Raw genomic sequence first — 24,045 nt, 5'->3', positions numbered from 1 at the left:
CTCGCATCAATGCACTTCAGGGTCTTATCACCCCGCTTAGCCCCTGGGAGCATCCCTGAATAGCTGTGCCTGTATTACTTGCTCTTTACTGTTTCTGCATGTCCCAAAGCCAATCCTATAGAATTATTTCCCAGTCAGTGCTGTCAAGGCTGTGACAAACTTGGTCTGTTCTAGGGGAGGGAAACAACAAGAACAGCGTGAGGGACCACCAGTTTAAGTGACTTTTGCTATAACCTCTTCTCAAAACAATCACGCAATTGCAGAACAAAGCCAAAGGCAGGGGTCCAATCATTGACCCCTATGCACACGTGCTAGTCTGGATTTAACACTCATTTAAAAACAAGGAAAGATTGTATGCACCAGGCAAAAAGATGCTTACTGAACCGGAATACAAGCCAGGGCTCTCTCTGAGGTGGAGACATACCCACAGGTTGGATATTTCAGTGAATCACCAAGTCACTTAACTGAATTTTAAGAAATATATTGTACTGTTTCTGGAAGTGTATAAGCTCCATTCAGATTAACCTTTTCTTTGTCAAATGTGTTTGGTGAAGACTTTTGCCCTGAAACAGAAGATCTGTCTGTGTATTTAGAGCACAACACTAAATGGACAGTGGAAAAAGGTACTTATTTTTCAGTTTTACAAACATAAAGTATCGTTTTATACCCCTACGCATAACAGGGCGAGACAAATATGTTAATTAATCAGCTCAAGTCAGGAAAATAACCAGACAAGACTCTGCCAGCAAGGAATGTATTTGAAACATTTTATAAAATGTGCTGTTCACCTTTTTGACAGACACTACCTGACCACCTCTGTTTTGCACAGAAGTCACTACACCATGAAAAGAATGCACTGCATTGTTAGCAAACATAAAATCTCCATCTTCTGTATTTCTAGGAATAAGAGGGATCAAGAGGCACTAAAAGTTTACGTGCAGCAACAAATCAAAGTATTTTTCCATCTCAACACCTTTTTTGGCCAATATTCCTGGCCTTTTTTGTAAGAGTGACTGGCCTTTACTAGACCCTTTCAAATTCTGTCAACTCCATTGCAAGAGACCACACACAGCCTTCCAGCCCATCTGGGCCTCTGCATCTCTTCTAGATGCTGACTGTATTTTGGAGCGGTTTAAATTCTACTTGATAGGTGAGAGATAATTCTTGTTTAGTTTTAAGAAACTGAAACCATCTGTCAGAAGTTTCCATGAATAATTGCAGAGGGCCAAATGAACAAAACAGTATTAGGCAGCCAGCTACCTTCAACTGCAATGAAAACTGCTACACTGTTACATAGCGGTGGGAAATTTAAATCTGCTTTTGAATCTGGGCTTAACTTAACAGAATTCAAAAACAGCAGAAGCAAACTGCAGGGTAGCAGTCCAGTTGCACAGCAGTGACTAACATGGGGGTGAGTGGGAGGGCAATGTCTTACTTGTACTGTTGATGGTCCTTTGTACTTCTTGTTTTTGCCATGAACCTCTCTGCCAGTTTTTCCAAGTTACGGGAATACTCCATCTCTATTTCCGACTTCTTGCGGAAGAAATCCTGCAGATCTTGAAGGAGTTGCACTCTCATTTCAGTCTGCTGCTCCAGGCATTTCTGCTGCTCGATGAGTTGAGCTCGGATCTCTAAAAGAAGCACATGCCACTCAAGTCAGTGAAAGTAAATGAGGATTGAGTATAATCAGTCAAAATTACAAATGCTTCAGAGCCCTTCAGCCTCTGCAGCTGCACAAGCTGGATCTGATTTTGGCTCCAGTGGTAGGACCCAGCAGTGGTTGTTCATGGGTCTGCCATGTCCTGCTTCCGCATCAGGCCACAGCATCCTCGCCCTGCTGCCTGCCTGCCCCTCACAAACCACCGGACTCTGCAGGGCTCACGAGAGCAGAAGGCCTGCCTCCTATTTCCTCCCCCATGCTCTTCCTTGCCCATGGCATTAACACAACATCTGGTTCAAAGATATCTTCGTGCATGAGGTGGTGTTCAACTGTTTGAGCAGCAGTTCTTTCTTCTACCCTGAAAAACAGCAGGCCAAATAAGCACTCTCGGGGTCAGGGTGCCTACGAACTGCCAGGTGCATCACACTGGTTGATATCAGCATGTACACCACGTAAATAACTTTGCAATAAATGCTGGAGGCATCATCCACCATCACTGCATACAGATGAAATTCCACATCTGCCCCACCTTTACCAGAGGCCAAAGTGGTGCATTATACATCTATTTACCTGTATTTTACAGTGAATTTAGAGGAAAAAGCACGCGTGTACGCAGAGGTACCTACCAAAACATTTGCACAAAGTTCCAGAGACTATGGTATATTTATTAATGTAAAACAAAATCTGTCAGTTTAGAAGAGAATGTATGCTCACAATGATCATCTAGAGTAACACAGAAAAGCCTCCAGATTTCTTACTGCTGTATCACATGCTGTTTGCCATATGCACAATTACTATGTGGTAGGGATTTTTTTTTTGTTAGCACTTCTATTTCTTTAGCGCTGAGCAGATCACCACATTCTGGGAACACTTAGACTAGAAAATATCCTTCTAGTTCTTTTAAGAGACTGGCTCATTAGAGTCTTATTAGCTGCCCATGCACACTGCAATAAAAGCACTGTGCTATGGTAAGAGTAAACATTTTGCAATCATAATATATGTAAATATTTTCAAAACAGTGCAACACTATAACAAGGACTTTTGGACAGCAAGACAATACGTCAGAAGTGATGTCCATGTAAAGGCAAAATTGTCGTAGACTTTTACTTGATCTTTAATGATGTAACTATGCTGTGGGTAAAAAGACTTTGGAAATCTTAGCTGTCTCACCATATTGAAACAGAAAAGCATTCTAAAAACCACCACTAAAATTCTAGGGAACTGGAAACCAATAAGTAGTAATAACATTGCAAAAACTTATCAGACTGCAACTAGGAACTAAGGCATCTTTATTCATCTTAAAAGAGGTATCAAGGCTGAGATCTAGTCTGCTGGGATTCAAACATGTATGCTGAAATAAGCTAGGGTGAGCACAGAAAACTGTTAAGCCAATATATCTACTGGAGGAGGCAGACACTGCAGTGTTTTCTTCCAAATCTCCTTTGAGCTACCAGCTGCTGTGTTAATCATTAATGAGACCGTCCTTTTTTATAGTCCGGGAGGTGAACCAAAAAATTCACGGTTTGGTTTTCATTTCATTTCAAATCAGCTCACTGGAAAAGAACCATGCCTCCAGCAAGGATGAGCCACTGTAATACAACACTGTATCAATGACATTCATGTACACAGAGGAGAAAATCACATTGGAGCTGGAAGGTTTTTAACAGAAACAGAAACCCAAGGATGGATTCTTGGATGCTCACTACTTGTAATACTTGTAATCATGGAAAATCCCTGCTTACAGGAAACCAGTTGTACAGATTCACTGATCAGAAGCAGATACTTTGCACAAAAGCAGGAATTTTAACTAAATCAAAATCCATGTACATTGTGCCTCTACTTTGGTCGTCTCCCATTCCCACTACAGATATTCCACCAGTGACTTTAAAAGCAGAGCTCTGCACAGAACAGCTACGTTCTGATTATTTTGTAGGTCAGTGGATCTTGCTGCTATAATTCTTCCTTTTTACGCAGGCTTTTACCATAGCAACAGGAAAGAGAAAGATTTTAGAAACAGGAATATACGAATAGAGATACAAAAAACAATCAGTCAACAAGGGAAGACAGATGTAGTATCAGAAACTACATTAGCTTTCTGACACTGTGAATTTGTAGTGGACAGTACTGTTTTCCTTCAAGCTTGTACATTTAAAAACAATTGGAGCATGATCTCTGAATGTTGCCAGTGGCTGAAAGTTTCAAAGGCCTGGGTAAGGTGGTAAGTTAGTGACTGTGAGGCTGGAGACTTAAGAAAGAAGTTCCATACCTGAGTCTCTACTATTCCGAGTCTCTCAGCAAGGAGAGGGAACGTGCTGGTTCAAAAGACCGGCCTCCAGTTAGGGGAGAAAAAGGGGAGATGTACATTCCAGTCATGCCAGCAGACCACAGCCTGCTCAAGAGAGACTTCGACATAGCCATTCTCCTTCTGATCTTTCAGCTCCTTCTGCTCTTGTTCTTTTGAATTTCTCTTTCTTTCTCTAATAATGTGTGTAATGCCATATCGGCAGGCTGGGGAGATGGCAATGAATAAGACATCGGATCAGCAAACGTTGTGAGTTTCACAACGGAAAGCTGTGAATTATTATTATTATTTTTAATATTGGTATAACAGCCAGCCAGAGTGGCTGCGTATCACAAATAACTGTCCAAGTACTATTAATTAGTATAAATTTTCCATTATTTATGGTTATGGAAAACTTCATCAGGACAACACTATCTTCTTTAACCAATCCACAAATGCTATTTCCCCAGAGCTGCAAAGAGCTATGTGGAATATTGCTGCATTTTATTCAAAGAAATAAATAGCCAAGAGGCTGGGAGGGTGCCAATTTAAAAACTAATAGAGCCCAAACTCTCTATAGATGCACAAAACAGGTGCAACAGGCAACAGAAGGACAACTGTCCTTACTGCCTTGCTGGCACATTTAAATTCAAAGTTAAACCGATACCAGCTGTAATGGACAACGACATTGCCCTGTGCTGCTTGGTGGGGTGGCTGATGCAAAGTAACTGCCAGGATGTTATGTGCCAGGAATAGACATGTTTAAACAGCGGATGAACTAACACCATCTCCTTCCTTGTATAGCAGCTTTGAGTTGTAATCATAGCTTTTCCAGCCAAGCACTGGTTCAAAGAGAATCCCATCCATTTACGGTGCTGCTTAAACAGATTGAATTCGTGTGAAGTGAAAAACGCCCCCCTTTCTCCAAGATCTGCACACATGACCAAAGCAAGGAAGAAGATAATGTGACTGTAATTAAATCGACAACCTCTGAGTAAAAGTTTTATTGCTAAAGATTATTGTATTAAAAATTATTTCAAATTTATGCCCTGATTGACACCATCTTCAATAATTACAGTATTAATTATAAAATCAGATTTTGTTTCTGGCAGCCTTCAAGATATCACCTCTAATCTTTCAATATATCCTTCTCCTCTGACAGAAGGTTAAGTCAGTGAGTGCACTGAGAAAAACAAAGGAGACAAGACAAATTGTTTTGAGAGTTAAGCACAGAACAGATGAAGCTGAATTACTGACATCATCCAAATCATAACCAGAAATAAACTTGTCAAGGTTACCTCTTTGTACACAGTATAGTGTTACAAATGATGACTTACAGAGCACTGCAACACTACACAGTATTGCGTTTTGAAGAACAGTGGCTAACCAGTAATAGGCCGGTGTACAAAATGGTCATAATCTAAAGGCACCCGTGGCGCGATACGCTGCCGCGTGACATGCAACAATCACACTGGCTGGAGATCTGCAAAGAGCAAAGCCTGTCACCTTGTCTTCTATAGCCACCAAAGCACCAGGCTCAATCAAAACCCTGGAAAGCCATGGGGAACCTCTCTTGAGTGCAGCTCCTGCTCAGCCAGATACCTTGTAAATATTGCAGTATAAAGTGAATTAACTCTCTGGCCCACCCAACAGCCAAAGCGACGCCGTAGGAGCACTGCTGCCCCACCACAGCACTCTTGCTGTAAGATCCATGTCCCTCGCTGTGCGGTGCCCGCATGGTCAGGCAGTCTCCATCTATAGCGCTTGGCTGTGCTGCGTCTTGACAACCCTCAGTTTCTTCCCAACCATCTTGAACCCTCATTACCAAACTCTCAACCAAAATGACTCTAAACACTTAGTAGTGCAGTTTCACACCTGCTACTCCCCATCACAGTGCCTCCAGGAGTTTTGCCAGCCTGCCATCCTTCGCTCCAGCTTAAGTGGAGCTACTTCTCTGAACAGAAGAGCCCTTGCGTGCCTTTTGCTGTTTGCTCAAAGCTCCTGAAAAATGCCAATGAACTGGACACCTCTCCCAGGTCACCCCCCAGCTGCTGCAGGGCAGGCAGCAGCATCACCAGCCTCCCACCTGCTGTCTCACCCTGCCCAGGACGCCTCTGTATTTAAGTAATGATTAAAATATACAAACGACGCAGACATTAATCCAGTAGTATTACTGGATAACAGCACAAACAGCCCCCGGGCCCCATCCTGCTAAAAGCAAGTAGCTCATCAGAACTACTTGAGAGTACAAATAGGCTCTCACAGGCATATGTTTATTTTTATCTGCTCAGTAACGTCAGACAAAGCAGTATCACCTACACATCTTTAAGTATAGGCTTCCTAAAAAAATTAAAATTTCGGATTACTTTTAAAACATTCAAAAATGTCTCACCAAAAGCTCTAAGGCCACTAGACTTGATATTCCCAAGCCATTACAACTCTGCAATTTTTTTTACCCTAGTGACCTATCAAACACACATATACATTGTTCTTACATTTATGATATACAGATCATAATTACAGAGGAAACGATATCTAGACTGAATTTAAGATCTGAATCTTCTGCTGACTGACATGCATTTGAAATTAAGCAGATATTGGAGCATTATTTCTCTTGCAGTTCTTTCTTGAAGGTATGATCTTATAAGACTTTCACTCCTGAGCCTCAGCTACTTAGCACCAAACTGGCTCATATCTGAATCAGTTGCTAGAAGCTGAGATGCTACATCAACAGACTGATCTTTCCAGTTCATCCCAGTGTTATGTCTTCCTAAGAACCTGCTTTTGGCTTCTCTTTTGAGATGTACAGACCTTTAGTATAGCCCAATATAGCTGGCCAACATCTGTAGGCTAGGTCTTGCTGGGACTGCCGGAAATCAGCAAAGACATTCCTCATTCCTGTGAAAGGCCAACCAGATAACTTCATTTATACAGTCAACTCTTCCCATCATCTCAATGTTGTGCTTCAGTCAAGTGCTAGCTCCAGCTCAACAAGTGCACCCTCAACAACAACAACAACAAAACAGCAAAAGGGCATCTTCGAGAGGGTTCTGCGAGCTCCCTGAAGCACATTTAGTAGTCCCTAGCTCCTAGTCACCCCTAGGTTCAGGGGTTCCAAACCTTCCTGGGATGTTATCAAGTCTCTCAGCAGAAAAAAAGATAAAGATTGTGAGATGTATCAGCCTTGTGGGGGTTCTGGTTCTGCTAATACTCCTCTAAGAGGTATGGAGCTACAGAGCCTAAAGGCCCTAGTGCTGGACAAGCTTTTATTTCTCAGAGCCATGTTTAGCCATGTTTAACAAAGCTATCAGAGAGTTTCAATGGCAAATCAAAAGGGAAGCTTTGTGTTCAGCAGGGAGCCTGGCTTATGCTCTGTTCCAGGTTCTTCCTGCCATTTTCTACGACCAAAGGCACTTTAAGAGTAGGAAATTCCAACAGCCGGACAGCTGATGAGAGATACCGGGGTGAGGATCTCGCAGGCTGCTAGAGAAATGCCTTTAAATAGATCACTATCCTGTTCACTCTCTTTAACATTGAAATAAGAAGTGTGGCTATATACGCAGTTTGAAGATGATACTGTTAGGCTTTTGAAGACAACACTTTTGTGGACTTTCTTCTATTCCCTAGTCAATTTACTCTGGACATTTAGCATATAGCGTACACACACTCCTACTTGACAAAGTGAAATCTCCCCAATGCATACCTCTGCTCTGAATTTATTGTATAGCTACGTGCCATTTTCCAGATAATTCATTTCAGGATTTTTGTTTGTTTGGGTTTTCTTTGGGACATGGTTGAGGCTGCCTTCTGTGGACCATGGCTGCAGGCTGTAATAGCCTGTGGAAAGGGGCTGTGAGAATCATTTCTGGTATATGAAGGGCCATAAAAACAGAAGAGGTCAAGGAGTCTGAAGCCCCTATTGACATACGTGCTCTCTTCCCCTTTCACAACTATAAATTTAATTGATTCAAGCACTTCAGCATGCTTAGTGCAAAAAAAAGTCCTTCTGTGGCCGCTAGCAGGAATGCTGGCGCAGACACCTTTTTCACAATGAAAACAGTTATGTAGGTCCCTTTAATTGTCCTGCTGAAGCAATGAAAATAGAGAAAGAATGAATTCTCTCCTCAGCGCAACTGCAAATGTCGTTTTACACATTCAAGCAGATATCGCTCTAGTCCTAATTACACCAGCCACAGCCTCAGCAACATCCATGCCCGCAACCAGAATCATGTAGCTGGGGAAACCTGGTGGACAGGATCCAAAAGGACAGGGAGAGGGAAGGGGGCTGCATTAAGGCACCTTTCACCTTCCAGTTCCTGCTGGAATGCAAGGACATATCTGGAAGAGCTAAGAAAGCCTCTATATGTAGCTGAAGAAGCTTTTCTTCTTGTTGTTCTTGGATTAACGCCCTCCTGCTATTCACAGCCACAGCTGCTGGTCACTTGTCTGCCTACAGACAGCCTGAATGGAGGGCAGCTCGCCAGCTCACAACTTGGCTGGACGCTTCTGCCACAGCGCGACTGCCAAGCAACCATGGGTTTCAGCAGGCAATCTGCCTGTGCCACATTTTGAGGGCCGCTGCTTCTGCAGGAGCTGCTCCTTTGCACCAGCAGTTAAGCACTGGTGCAACATCCTACCAAAACCTGAGCACAGCATACTTTGTCCTGTTGGTCACTGCCTGGCAGGAGCTTGGACTCTGACGGCAAAAACTTCCACACCTCAGAAGAGAGAGAACTTTCTTTTGCTCTGCGGCAAAATCCCAGCTCATCCCAGAACAGCACTGACCAGACAGAGCTTAACAAAGCACAGGACTCTTCCTCTGTCTCCATGGTTTGCAACAGGGAACAGCCTAGCTCTGCTCTCAACCTCCCACAGTAGTAGCAGATACTCTCCTGCCATCCAACTGTCCCACCTCCAGATGCAAATCAGCTCTGCAAAACCACAGGCACACAAAAGAAAAGCAAAGAAGCCACATCAAACAAGCCCCAAAACACATGTTAAAAGAACAAACCAAACAAGAAACTATGCTAGTCACGGCATTCATGGCAAAGGCCTGTAGCCTCAGGGGGGAAAGAAAGAAAAAGAGAGAGACAGAGAGACAGGGAGTCTGTGGGCACTTTTGTATGCCAAGCAGACAGGCTATCATGCAGTAGATGTCTAAAAACAAAAGTAGGCCATCTAAACCCTCAAGATCTGTGTGACAACTTATTTTGAGGCCTCCAAATGGTTTAGACCATCCAGGTTTTTTTTATACTTGTTCAAGATGCCCTAAGACTTCCCTTGAGGCTTAAATATTGGGCGCATAAGAAAATAAATTAAAAAAAGCCCCAATAAGACCAAATCTTTCTCTCCTTACCAATGAGGTATCTACCAGCACTATAGAAAAATGCCTCAAAACTCTCCTTGGAATAATTCTTTGCAGTGATGGCTGGAATGTTGGATCTACAAGAGCATTCCACAAGAAAAAACACCCATTCCAGGCCACAGATTTCTATACATCTATTATTTAATTTGATTATTACAGACTGCTGTGATTGCTCTAATCAGTAGATGAGATCTATCCTTCCTTCTATATACGTTCCACACAGGAAAATTCTTTCTTTACACAGACTAACTCTCTAACTATTCAAACTGAATTCATCTGTTATAAGCTTTCTGCTGTATTTCCTGTTACTTGCTATGCTTCTTCTTCAGTGTTTAAATTGTAAATTCTACCTTTTAACTAATACCTAAGGAAATGTTATTTCAGCTATGCCACTTCATGAATTGGAACAAAAGAATGCTCTATTTCTAGAGCACTAAAAGCAGTTTTAGCATCAACTGATGGACAAACTCCCATCTGCAAGCAAATTCATGCCAGCAAAAGATCAAGACTTTTAAGCTAAATTCTGTCCTCCATGAAATGAATAGAGATTTGTCTCTAACTCTGCCCATGCTGGGACTCCTATCCCACTCTTCACCTAAACCAGACGCTTATGCTCATCTACTGGACATACTGCTGTCAAAGGAGGCAGTTTTGGCTCCTCTGCATCCTCATGCTGTCTTTCCAGATCATCGTGTCCCAGTACTAGAACTTCTGTAGCCAGAACAACTAACCCACTAACTAATGGAGTGGGGGAAAGTGTTTTCTGCCAGTTATGCTTCAGAATTATTGACAGGACAAGGAAGGGAAAGGAAGCTGTAGCTCAAGCCACTCCTGTTAGTGTCATTACAGACCACCTTCAATCTCTTTCAAAATCTAATCAAAAGTTGGTAGCTACAGCAAAGATTATCTCCCTGCACAAGTCTACACTGGTGAATGAAATACTAAGTTACATTAGGCTTATCAGGAGCAAGCATGAACTCTTTGGAGAGGCTAATTCAAACTTGGCAGAAACGAACTGATTACCAATTTAAACTTGTCACACAAGACTGGAAATTCTGCCAGCAGTAATTAACAATTCGTAACATGATCACTACAAAGTCACTTATTTTGTTTTGATACTACTTTTTCTCCTCCTGACACCACTAAAGCACTTTCTTTTTTGCAGATACGCTGCACATTTTTGTGTTGACAATAAAATACAGAAGTGCACTGTGGAGCCAGACAGGCAAGGGAACTGAGGATCTTGGCACACAGACACATGTATCAGAAGGCTGGGACTGAGAGATAAACTCAGCCTTACAAGCTGGATGATTGTGTTACAAGGATCAGCAGAGAAATGGTACAATGTCGTTTTCTATGTTCTGAAGTGAACACACCTTTATTGTACAGAATGGGGAGATTTTATTGCTCTTAAATTGCTTTGTGTGGTTTATAAATTAAATTAGACTATAAAATACAAATTTTTTGGATGATAGTCAATTCTTGCTCTTTATAGAAAAACTGCTAACTAGTTTATTCTTTCTACATGTATATTGTGTCTATGCATTTATTTCATATTACTTGGAACTTTCAAAAAATGCTTCTTATTTTCACATAAATTCTCTGCCTATGAATTCACTATCTGATTATTTTAATGCGGAACATGTAACTTTTTTTTTTAAGTGACTATACTGATTTCTGCTTGCTGTGTGGTTTGTTACTTTCTTTTAAAGTCTGAATAGACTTGAGAACACAGTTATGGAGTTTCGTAACTCACAGGGCACTGTTTATAAAGCTAATTACCTGTATAATAAACCATAATATAATATAAATCATCAATGAGCCTTTGCCAGTATAAAATGACCATGGAAGTGCGAAGAATTCATGAAATGTATCTTAATAAGCTGTTCCTAAACTTCTCTGTTTTCAATAAAACTTCCAGGATCAGGACTCCACCTCCATGGGCACTTCTGGGCGCACAGCCCCAAGCTGAGCACCTACTAGATTAGGTGGTGAAGTGGCCCTATGGTCCCTTTGCATCGTGGTGAGGACTGCTGCACACCACAGGACACCTCTGCAATTAGTCGTGTACCAGTCAGACTGCTGAGTGACAAATGACAAGAAATGGAGAACAAAAGGAGCAACAGCTGGTAGTCTTAGAACTTATGGTACAAGGTAAAAACAAAATGCTGGATGTATGCACATTTACAGATCTTGGGATCACCATCATAGACTTGCTACTAAAATAACTTTCATTAAACAATCTCAATCTCGCAATGGAGTAGTTTGGTATAATCTCTACTTCCCGCATATATACACATTTGGTCAATCTATATTAGTTTTAGCAACTTCCCAATAACAAGCAGGAAAAAGAAAGAAATTGTAAGGGATACAGAAGAAACTGTAGTCATCTTCTTTCTTTTTTTTTTTTTAATTTGCACTTAGGAGATAGCATTCTGAACTTGCAGGAACTGATGAAGCGCTGGGAAACCTTTATATCTTGTCTGATACTCTTTAATTATCTCAACAGGACAGATTTAGGACCACTTTTTGCATCCCTTTCTTTCTAGCAGCTAGCAATTATTTTAATGCTTTTATTAACTAATTCCTCCTCTAATTAAATTTAGATGGAAAATGATCTACAACTGATTTCAGATGTTTGTAATTGCTATGACTTTTCACAATAATATCCAAGTGCAGGTTAGAAAATGAAATCTGTAGCCAAAGCAAGTTCTCCGTTATCCTGGAAATTATTAAAGCAATTCCACCCCTCCAGAACCGTAATTTTAGAGGCTCTTCCCGCTCCCCACCCCCCAAATCTCAAGAGTTTATTTTCTTGAAAGATGTAATGTGACAATGCAAAGAATGCTTGACATAAATCTGCCTTAGCTGAGATCAAGCACAGTTAAGTAGTCAACTGCTAGGAAGAAAGAAAGGCAAGGCAACAGTATTGAAACACGCAACATATGTCCTTACTGTTGAGTTTGTGCACTAAACACAAAATATTTGGTAGCTACAGCATCTGCTTTAAAATGATTCTTCTAAGGTTTCTTCAAAGTGCAGAATACAGTATATAGGCCAGTATGTGGCATAAAAAAAAATCAGTAGCAGTGTACAATGACCAGAACAGCAATGAAAACCTAATGATGTTAATCAGCTTCTCACTGCTGAGTTCGGGAAAGGCGGGTTCATGGTCTGACCCTGCTGCGAGGGCGACTGCCCTTGGAGGTCCGCTACAGGGCCAACCCCTGCTCAGTGCAGCAGTGTCCACACGGTGACAGACGCTTCATCAGCCCTCACCTGGCACCTTTTGGAAATCACATCAGCCTCTGTGCTAACGTGGATCCTTCACCTCAGGACAAGCAGAAACCTCCCTAACATACAGAGCCGACCACTGTTTTCTCTTATTAAGCTCTGCTACAAGAAACCCCTTCATTCTTAATGTATCAGGTAGGCAGCTGAGAACTAAAAATGCCTCAAGGCTTTTTCTATAAATTAAATATTGTGAGATTTGTCTTTTTTTGACAAAAAATAAATTCTTCTGAACCTTCAGCAGGTCACACAGCTGTTAAAACTGGAATTATGTTGGTAACAGTGCAACACATGAATTCTTGAACAGCAGAACAACAAAAAATGCAATGAAAACCAAAGTCACTATCTCTGTATCAATCACATGTGCTGTTCAGCTTCTTCTATGCTTTGATTACTATCACTGTGATAAGACTCTGGAGTTAATAACTATGCCCTCCCTGCATGCCATGAAAAGGATTCTTCATGCAACGTCTTTAAGAATTCAGTAAAACATTTTCAGTGTGACACAGACTTCACTGCATATCATCAATACGGCTAGACATTTGACCCAGCCATGACTTTCAATGACAGCTTTTTAAAGGTGAAGTTATAGTCCAGTTAAGGACAAAAGGAAAACTGCAATTTGTGCTCTGGTGTGCCAGATTTTCCCCCATTCCTTTTCCACCCAACCTGCTTAACACACAGCAAAATACTCTGACTACTGTTCATTTATCTTTTACACATTTAACTCTGTTCTAATGATTAAGAATCACAAACTTAACACTTCTGTGTTTTTCCCCTAAAATGACAACTTTGTATTTTTTTGCTGTGACATAACCATGATGTCCCCTTTTTTCTCCAAGACAAATAGCTGTGCCACTGCGATGCCTTTAATGCTGGTTTTAAAACACTATATCCCAACCCAATGCTGTTTACTCACTTTGAGTAAATCTTTCTAGCTGCTGAAGATCCCATCTCTGCTTGTAAACAAAGTGGGGCAAAGACCCCATCCCGGGCTGCGTGCCAGAGTTGTGGCGGCTGCCAAAATGGCTCAGAGGCAGCAGCCAGGCAGGGGCTCATCCCTCACCTGCTCAGTGCTGAGATAAAGCCAGGATCTGCCATGCAATTTTTCAAGCACGTCATTGCCATATTGTCAAGCTTTATACTCCTAGTACGGAGTTAGCAGCACAAATGCAAGCCCTGCTGGGTCGCTTGTCCACCAGGCCTGAAGACAGGCCTAAAGCTGCCTTGTTTGTTAGTACGGTTGGGGCCTGAGCAGCTGCAGAGCTGAAGTCCTGGTTTGTGACTGCTGGTCATATTCTTCAAAATTATATCCCAATGTCTCATCTGAATTTTACATAGCAAATAAAGATGTATTTGAGTCAATACATGATTTAAGAAGCGTGACAACATAGCATTGTGGAAATCAAAAAAAAATTTCATTTGCCAAATTTTGAGCAGAAACAGTGAATATTTTTGCTAATTAAAAAACCCCCAAAACCATAACACCTATCATGATGGAAGAACGTCTGCCTGTGGGAATCCCAGCAACACAAGATGATAATCACAGCGTTGGTTAAATATAACTATCAAACAAGAAGTAATGACTTGCTATACGCGGCCAAGTATTCTTATATGTCACTGAATTAATAAGATAATATAAATTTTGCCAAGCTTCAAACATATTTGCCTATGCGCTGCTCTGATTTGGTAAAAGACGTAATTTCTAAGTGCAAAAATAAAGCATCTACCTTAAAGAAAGGTTTTCTGACAAGTCTGAACTCCATTACTCAGAGCCCCAACTTCCATTAACAGCAGCTGGGAAAAAAACAAATCCTGTACTGTCACAGAGAAGATTCTTTGTTCCATCTTCCTGCTATGGGGAAGTATAAATTGGATTGTGGAACACATTTAATTAAATTTAGCTTCAGTTGTTACAGTAGGAGGAGAAGAAAGCCCCCCTGAGGTTCCCACTAATGGGGATAGAAAAAAAAATATCAGACTCCACTACCGGAGACCGTTTTTATGTAACCCCTGGTCATCCACTCAACAGTGAGATGAAGAATGGTGCTAATATCCCTGCTAATAAGGGATCTTCAGGCTAAAATCATTTGCATACTACCAGCTCCCCTGAAAACAATCTTCAATCTGTTAGAAATTAAAACTTTCATCCACATTTTTTTAAGGAGACAAAAACAGCAGCAAAATTTAAAGTTGACGATTTGTAGAACTCAGTATCTGCATTATCTTCCAGCAATAACTCACTAGTTTAAGTCTACTGTGCAAATTGTCTCTTTTCAAGAGACATATGGGTGGTTATGGTTTCCAGCAGGGTCCTAATGTCTGCTCTGTGGAAGCAAAGGCACCAAGAACAGCTGTAGTAAACAGATGTTTTCCACTTAGGACACTTTCAGTAAAAGGCCAAGGGAAGAATCCTTCATGTGCTACTTAGCTCAGGACCCCTTCCTTAAAAAAGAAAGTAAAAAAACCCTATTATTGCCTATGTTATTAGGCTGGTTTGACGTGGAAGTGCACATTTTGGTAGCAAAATCCTTGCTGGGGGGGAATAAAGGAGAAGGCAATCCAAATATTGCAGGTTGCAATGGACAGAGGAGCAGCAACATCTCCTAGGCCTTTTCCATAGCTAAACTAAAATTGAACCTGAGCCACTGAATTTTCGTATGTATAAACTGTCAGTTTTGAGAAGCAAAGAAGAACAGCAGCAGCCACAGCAGTTGGATGGTAAATTGGTAACCTGCAAAGAGACAGTTATTTGTTATCCTGGGAAAGATTATAATTTGGTAATTTGCAGAAAGCTGCACTGATCTCTTCTCTGAGAAAAGATCAAAGACATGACATCTAAGATGGAAAAATCTCTGTGCCATAGAAGCCCATCTTCCAGACAAGGGCAACAAATTAGGGGAGCTTCTGTAAAGAAGAAACACAGTAAACCTGGACACCAACTGGAAAAAAAAGCAAGGGTACTTGGAAAGGACACACCAGATATGCCAGCAAGTGATACGAGTCTCGGAGGTTTCTAATAATTTGCCAAAGGAGTCTTTATCCTCGGCTAAGGATGATAAGAATACTCAAGAGAAGTTAAATGATTTCTTGGTACTGGTCTTCACAACAGTGCTATTTCCCAATTGTTTACCTTAGGCTTGTTCTTTTTTTGGAAATAACGACAAGCTAGAATCAGTCAGAAGTGCTGGGAAAAGAGCTGAAACAAAAGGACAAACTAAGGAGCAAAATGTCATGAGATCTTCATAGTATAGACCCACATGGCCTGGGTGAACCCAAGAGTGCAGTGGCCAAACTGCTAACAAATATGTGCACTCATGGCCTGAAATTGGCTGCTGTGACCAGAAAACTGGAGAGCATCTCTTGAAAAAGGGCAGGGAGAGTGGAGAGAGATGCTAGCAGTGGCAAGTACAGGCAAGCAAAGCATTACTTCTGTATCAAACGAGCTACTGAAGCTCTGGTAAAAAATAATTAAAAAGCAAAAGCAGATAAAGAAAGGAGAAATCAGTATGATACCTGAAAAAAAAGCCCCAAAAACAAACAGAAAAAAACCCTGTGCTGCTGCAAGGTAGTAGAGTTACTTAAGCTTATCAACAAATACTGGCTAACAGAAACCCAGCTGACCTTCAGTTTCAGGTTATCTACAGCCCTTAGCCTCAAATTATTCTATTCCCATTGCATTTAATATCTATCAAGAAACTCTTAAGGGGTATGAAAAATAAAGGTCCTAGAGTTTAAAGAGTATTTAACCAGGCTCTCCAGGTTACAGCACATATTGTATTTTGGCTGCAGTTTCCTTCCTGCACCCAGGCTGTTTAGGTATGGAGGGAGTCCTGGGTCCAGTCTTGTTCAATGTATTCATCGATGACCTGGAGAAAGGGACAGAGTGCACCCTCAGCAAGTTTGCTGATGATACTAAACTGGGGGGAGAGGCTAACACACCAGAAGGCTGTGCTGCCATTCAGAGGGACCTGGACAGGCTGGAGAGCTCGGCGGAGAGGAACCTCCTGAAGTTCCACAAAGGCAAGTGCAGGGTCCTGCACCTAGGCAGGAAGTACCCCATGCAGCAGGACAGGCTGGCAGCTGACCTGCTGGAAAGTAGCTCTGCCGAGAAGGACCTGGGAGTGCTGGTGGACAACAAGTTAAACACGAGCCAGCAGTGTGCCCTTGTGGCCAAGAAGGCCCATGGTCTCCTGGGGTGCATTAGGCAGAGTGTTGCCAGCAGGTCGAGGGAGGTGATCCTGCCCCTCTCCTCAGCCCTGGTGAGGCCTCACCTGGAGTCCTGTGTCCACTTCTGGGCTCCCCAGTACAAGAGAGACATGGCGCTACTGGAGAGAGTCCAGCGGAGGGCTACCAAGATGATGAGGGGACTGCAGTATCTCTCCTATGAAGAAAGGTTGCAAGAGCTGGGCCTGTTCAGCCTGGAGAAGAGAAGACTGAGAGGGGATCTCATCAACGTGTACAAGTATCTGGAGGTGGGGGAGTGTCAAGAAGATGAGGCCAGTCTCTTCTCCATGGTGCCCAGCGACAGGACAAGAGACAACGGGTATAAACTGAACCACAGGAAGTTCCATCTAAACCTGAGAAAAAACTTCTTTCCTGTGAGGGTGACAGAGCACTGGCACAGGTTGCCCAGAGAGGTTGTGGAGTGTCCATTCTTGGAGATATTCCAAACCCACCTGGATGCAATCCTGGGCAATGCGCTCTAGGTGACCCTGCTTGAGCAGGAGGGTTGGACTAGATGATCTCCAGAGGTCCCTTCCAACCTAAACGATTCTGTGGTTCTGTGAGTGTTTACTGAAGGAGCTGTCCTGTCTTCTCTACCTAGATTCTCACCTTAAGTGCTAATATACTGCTTTGCCACTTTGGAATCCTTATCAGATTTTGGGATGTTGTAACCCAGGCAGCTGGCCACGTAGAAATCCCAAATAAATGAAAACTATAGAGAACAAGTCATCCCTGTAGGCTTCATACATGCAACACAGACATTTGTCAGGTCTAAAACTGAAGATTAGTGGTGTCCACACTGGGCATGTCTGAAAGGCCTCGTTTGCAGCTTTTCCACCCATCAACAACCCTTTCACAACTAGCTGCACCCCCCTCAGGACAGTCATCTGTAACAGCCCTTACTTTCGACTTCTTACATGCTGGTACAGTGTCAGGCCGAGCTGTGATTGTAGCCTGAAACACAACACACATCAAACACTACTTGGGAAGCCATGGCTGTCTTTCGTAGTCTCACCACTTACAAGTAGCATGGTGCATTTAGGAGCAGCTGCACAAACACTGTTCAGAAAGGTATAAGACTGAATTTTGTTCCACCTTTGCACCAGGCCGGAAACTGTATGAAACTGGTGTTCCACAATAGCATTTCTAAACACTGTGATACTGCAAATAACAAATACATTTTGTTGCAAATACAAGCCCAAATGCAAGTAATGAATTTTAAACAATAAAGTCTTAGACAAAGTAATCCTATTAAAAAGTTCTGAGATGTAATTTTTTCATTTATTTTTCACACAGTCTTTCTGGCCATAGGAAGTAGCATAAGAGAGTTGGAAGATGCTGAAAGGGCTTTGAATATCACTTGTTATTATCTATTTTGAAGGAACAAAATGCTGATAGGAGAAAAAAATGAACCTCTCCTTTTTCCTTTAACAGAAAGCCAAGATTGTGAGCGCTCAGACAACGTTTGAGTTCTACAAGTCAATTCGTCCATGCACCACTAGATAACAATTCATTCCTTGTCCGTACAACCCAGTTTCACCCCAAATTAGCATTAGTTTTGATCCATCAGAAAACAAATGGACTTGATATGGGAAGAAATGCTGGCAGAACGATAACATCCAGACACGTTATACTTGCAGAACGATAACATCCAGACACTGGTGCAGATGAGCCAGCTACTCTCACTAGTAAAGTAGGGCCCTCTTCCTGTCCCTAAACAACATAAATTTGCTTGGAGAACAAACAAAATCCCCCAACTGTGTCAGCCATCCTGAGACTATTTGTTAATATAATGGAAATTTACTGAGAAGATGCAACTAGACATTTCTTTTCCTAAGGCCGGATTCACACAATTCCTTTAGACGGAGGAGCTGGTAACAGCCTTGCTTAGTCTAGAAGACCACTGAGTGGGGTTGATTGCTGAGCAGGACAAACTGCAGAGCTCAACGTTCACCTCTGCAGAGTCATGGCAGAGCCTGCCCTTCATGCTTTCTAACAGGGAGAGCTCTCTAACCATGCAAATATACTGCACTAGTTAACAAAACCTGCTGAAGCTGTTTCATTTTGTATAGTTATTAAACACTTATTAATGTAGCAGCTAAAAAGTGAGATACCTCTTCCCAAGTGTGTTCTAGCTACCAAGATGCAAATTTGAACACTGTCAGTGGTTCAGCTGGCTTTAGAAATGCTAAGTGCTCTACAAGCATTCACGTCTGTATTCAAATCACACTGAACTATAAAACCGTTTTGGTGCCTAAACGTGCCTAGCTTTGGAAACCCATTTAATCCCATTCTTAAAAACTCCCTTTATAGCTGACTCCCTTTACCTCCTGAAGATAAGCAAATATCAAAGCAGAAAAGCCAGTAGATCAAATAAAAAAAACTGGCTGTAAGCCAGCTTGTTTGGAAAAAGTTTTCTAACAGATCTACGAGCATTTCACACTCGAGCCAAACTAGCTGCTTAAGCTCCTCAGAGTGGGTGTAAAGCCACCCAGAATTAGTACAGTTTCTGACTGAAGCAACATGAGGAAACAATGACTGAAGGCATATTTCATGTCCCTTGAGTAAGAAGTACATCTGCAACAGTTTAACTCTTTTGAATAATTATTTGTTACTAGAACAAATAAAAAAAGCTAAATAAAACAGTTAAAGCTAGATATAAAAATTGCATTTTGATAGAAACGTATCAAATACCAATTTTAGGGCAGGACATTTTCAGTTTTGAACACAGAGAGCCCTGCCTCCTCTCAAAAAAATTCCTAACCGCCAGCCTACCAGGAGTGCCGCTCACCCTAACCTGCGTCCATGCCTCAGGTGCTTTCTTAGGAACATCAAGTCCAACCACATGCCCGCCTCGAGCAGCGCCTGGCAGCTGGCCTGCAGGCAGCCACTGCTTGCTCTGCAGCAGGCTCCTCTGCTCCCCACCTCTGCCATGGTCGCTCAGGCACACAGGACCATCGCAGCTACGCAGGCTCGCCCAGCCCAGGGTGGAGGGGAAAAGGAGAGAGACGCTCAGAGCATATCATTTCCTATAAGGCACCATGGGCAGAATAGTCAAAGACGATTAAAAAAAAATCCATCAAAACAAAACAAAAAGCCCCTAAGCATTTCAGTTCAAGAAAGGCCAACAAATATATTCCACTTCTAAAGCACCTAATTATTTTAATTAAAACTTCCCTCTTCAGCAAAGTTTCAGTCTTTTGATTTATTAAAAGCTTATGCTTAAGATGTAAACAGCAGTTCAAAACATTCCCATTTCCTGCAGGAGGGGCATTCTGATATTTTTTAAGCATGGCATTAATCATCATGTTTTAGATAGAAATTTTAGACTTTAAACCTTCAAATAAATAAATAAAAAAAAGCAGTAAACAAATGCTGCCAAGAAAAAAATTAAGAGGAGGAGAAAAAAAAAAGCCTTCAGTGACATAACGACAAACGCTCAAGGAGAAGTAGCAGTATTGCAGAGGCTGTATCTGGCAGTGGGATACCTGACAAACTTGTCACCATTCTCATGTGTCCCAGACTTTTTTCAATTTGCACTTTCAGCTGTATGCGTTTGTTCACCTAAACAGAGTAACGAAAAGCAGCTCTTGTTCCTCGTGCTGTCATTCAGCATATACTCCATCACCTCAGGATTGTGATGTGTCTCAGACGCTCCATCTTATTAGAAACCCGTGCTCGTTTGCATCTTGGCTGTGCAAGGGAACTCGCCGCCTGGCAGTTGTTCATACAACGCCCGATGTATCTGCCTCTACTGTGGGCTGGATCACCACCATTTATGTGGTGAATGCTTGTGTGAATCTCCTTGGTGAATTCACATCCATCTTGCTGTCAGTTTTTGGCCTGCTGGATACCTTCCCTACATTCCCTTCCTCTAGCAGGACTTTGCACCACCTACTTCCATCGTTCAAGAGCTTAGCTGATCCTTTCTGGATGCAGGAAAAGAGACACTGCAAGAACCTTAAGTGCTAGGGGGCAGAAAGAAATCCTTTCATCATCTGTTTACACAGACACTAGACAGACACGTAAAACGCTGATTTGCAGAGTGCCTCCTCTCTATTTACCAATATGTTTTACTCAGTGCGCATATGCTCCCTCTGTATTCCCATATGTTTTGGGGCTTTTTAAAAAATAAATTAGTAGGAGTGGAATCACTTGCTCCATCGCAGGAAGCTTACATGAGAAACACTCTGGAACGGTAGAAAAGGAGAGAAAACCTACTTGATGAATTCATGAGAAAATTTTTCCCTTGCAATACAAAACGTCCTCAGCAGAAATACAGAACAAGGTCTGCAACACTAAGCGCACTCCTTATTAAAGCCGTGTGCATCTGAATATTCGTGTGCTTTTTAAGAAAAAATAGGGTAAAGGTCAGGTCAGCTCAAAGCTGTACCTTTCTGGTATGAAAAAAGACAGACTACTGCATTCTCTTCAGCACCAGAGCTCTTTTGTTAAGACCTGGTCAAGGAAGTCATTTACAGCTCACAACAACAGCTGTATTGACCATATGAACTAATGGATAGTCATGCTTATTCTTGCATGTTACATAATGGTGATCTTTCTACCAACCCTGTACGTATAAATCTCAAACCACTGTTTGACAAATGCTGCACGTACAGAACAATGTGTTTTCTCGTGCTGCATTAAGTACCTGAGGCCTGAACACACATACAGGCTAGACAGAAGCTGTATGGCCGCGGGTGAAGACAGGGTACAAATATAACACCTGGGAAATAGGAATTTTACTCTCAGCTTTCATTAAATCCTTGTGTGATCTAAGGCCAAGTTGTTTTACTTTCTTCTGTGACTGAATTCTCAGTCACCCTGCAACTTATTCACTCTAGTTAAATTTTTTTTTGGATCTTCATTTTTTTTATTAAGAAAAAGTGGGTTGTTTGGTGTATTTCTTTAATAAACGGCAGGGCTTTTCAGTACAAAATTTGGATGGTTACAAAGAAACCTAAACCAGGCTATCATCTGCTTTTATGCTGCTTTAAAAAAAATAACAGCAAAATAGCACTTTTAACTGAAGAGGTACTACCTTGTGATGATGCTGTCTGTGAGTGGTCACTGTGAACAACGGCAAAAAACTTCAGTTTCACAGGATTGTACTTGGCCATGTTTTCTTTACCGTGTGCCCCTGGCCACAGTGAAAAATCCAGCTGAACTCAGACAACAGCAGGGAAGCAAAATAAAGTTCCGACACTCACACAGAACAATGATGGGGGAAGATCAGCCTGGCTTTGCCTTCTGAAATCAGGACTTAAACAGGGCTTTGAGAAGAAGAAAAAAAAATACAGTAGGAAGAAAACCCAGCAGCCATCCTATCTACCATAGGTAACAGCAAAAAGCGGAATTGTTTATAATATAAAAATCAAGTGCTATGAGATTTGTGAAACCTGATAGCCCATCTTTACACTTCCTGTTAAAGACAATCTCCGTCTGACTTTCCCCTTTGCACATTCCAGAGAGGTGCGACTTAAACTGACCTAAGCTGGATTAACAATAATGCACTAGCACTAACGTGTGTTATACCTGTTTAGACTATTGATCTAGCTAAAAATTAATCCAGCTAAAAAGATTATCCTTCAGATCAGCTCTCTGAACTGGCTCACCGCAGTCACAGCACTGCCAGTGCCAGAGGGAGAAGGCAGGAACATCCAGTGAGGGCTAAGGGCCACTCCCTATCAGGCTGCTCTTGAGACCTCAAGTGCAGATAGACTGAACCTTCAGCCCACCACTGTTAGCTGGTTAACTGTGGGCAGAAAGACATGGTCCCACCTTCCCTTCTCTCCCTGGCCACTCATCCCCTCACCTTTTTCTAGCTCTTCTAGAGCTAACATGCACATGCCCACATGCTCAGTCAGATCAAAGCCTGAATTCAACCAGAAAAAAAAAAGGGCACAGCAGGGTGAGGGTAAGGTTAGTTTTCTGTCCCCATCAGTTCTCGTATGTAGAGCTGCATTACCAGTTTGGCCTAGGAAAGCTCATCTCCCATACTACCCCTCTAATTAGGAAGATATAAACTTCTTTCAGCCAATGATTCAGAGCTGCTGCTGAGCTTCACATGCTCTGATCTGCTCCCTGGAAGAGCTACTTTCCTTCCCACTGCTGACTGAGGGAACCTACAGACTGGCCCTCCAGTACTGAAGTTCCTCCAGAAAAACTGATCTCCAGAAGAAGAGACATACTCAAATGTTATTCTACGCAGATTTGATGTTTTGAGTACTCTGGAGTCTCACAGCACATCTGCAGCTTTTCTGAAAGAGCAAGAAAGAGTTATTGTAAAACAGACAAAATATATTGCCATTTCCCAGTGGCCCCATTTCTGCATCTAACTGGAATAAGTATGAATATCATCCAGGTGGAACAATTACACAGATGAACCTTTTCCAAAAAGGCTTGATGACTATAAACTGTTAGTCTCTGTATAATCCATTTTTTGCACTGGCAAATAGATCAGTAACACCTGAAGGCTGCAATGGCTGCAAATGGCAGCCCTCTCTCCTCATCTTCCAGAGGGATGTTGTTCATGGTAGGAAAGCAAGCACCCTGCACAAGTGATGCAGGAAGAACAGCTGCACATAGGTGCAGTGGCACAAGGACAAAAATTCACTTAAGTAGTTCATATGTGTGGTCACATGTGTTAGAAAAAAGGGTCAAGAAAATCTGTCCTTGCACTGTGTGATGCGTTTGTCATCTGATTAGATGGCCTATTATTTCCTGCAGCGCCCAGCGAAGGTGCTGTCTTAGCAGTCAATTGTGCATTAGGTATCCCAGTGAAGTAATTCTCAAGATATACCTCCATAAAAATGACACACCAATTCCTTGGCAAGAGTAATGATGCTAATGCCAAGGGCTCACTGTCTTCCAGTCCAAATCCTACAGCACTGGGGCAATTTCTATTACTGTCAGCCATAAAGTACAATGGATATTGTCAAGCACTGGAGTAAAAACGCATGTGTAAAGCATTAACAAGAAGGATGAGATAGTCTCCTCACTGATGAATGACTGTTGCACAAAGCCTGCAGCACACACAACTGCATATTTCACCTTGTTTCCTGGGGAAGAATTTTCTTTTGGTTTTGTGGCTCAGACTGTCATTTAACATATCCACCTGACTAATGGATTTTCAGTGGTGTAGAGGAGTAACCCATTGGACGTCATGACTCAGGAGGGTAGGTATCTGTGTTAGATATCCAAGATACATACCATGGTACC

The 24,045-nt window shown here is 42.0% G+C and overlaps 1 protein-coding gene across 3 annotated transcripts in view; it reads right to left on the bottom strand.

Annotated features, from left to right (window-relative positions):
* Nucleotides 1-24,045, bottom strand: part of SRGAP1 (SLIT-ROBO Rho GTPase activating protein 1) — a 149,941-nt gene that overhangs the window by 73,932 nt on the left and 51,964 nt on the right. For all 3 annotated transcript variants that reach the window (XM_068934452.1, XM_068934443.1, XM_068934463.1), the window contains one exon: nt 1,436-1,631. In XM_068934452.1, the coding sequence (XP_068790553.1) occupies nt 1,436-1,631 (196 nt within the window). The remainder of the gene's footprint in view (nt 1-1,435; nt 1,632-24,045) is intronic.

This window comes from Struthio camelus, chromosome 1 (assembly GCF_040807025.1).
Source record: "Struthio camelus isolate bStrCam1 chromosome 1, bStrCam1.hap1, whole genome shotgun sequence".
Classification (NCBI taxonomy): domain Eukaryota; kingdom Metazoa; phylum Chordata; class Aves; order Struthioniformes; family Struthionidae; genus Struthio; species Struthio camelus.
Note: the sequence above shows the minus strand (reverse complement) of the source record. Positions and strands in the feature narration are given on the sequence as shown.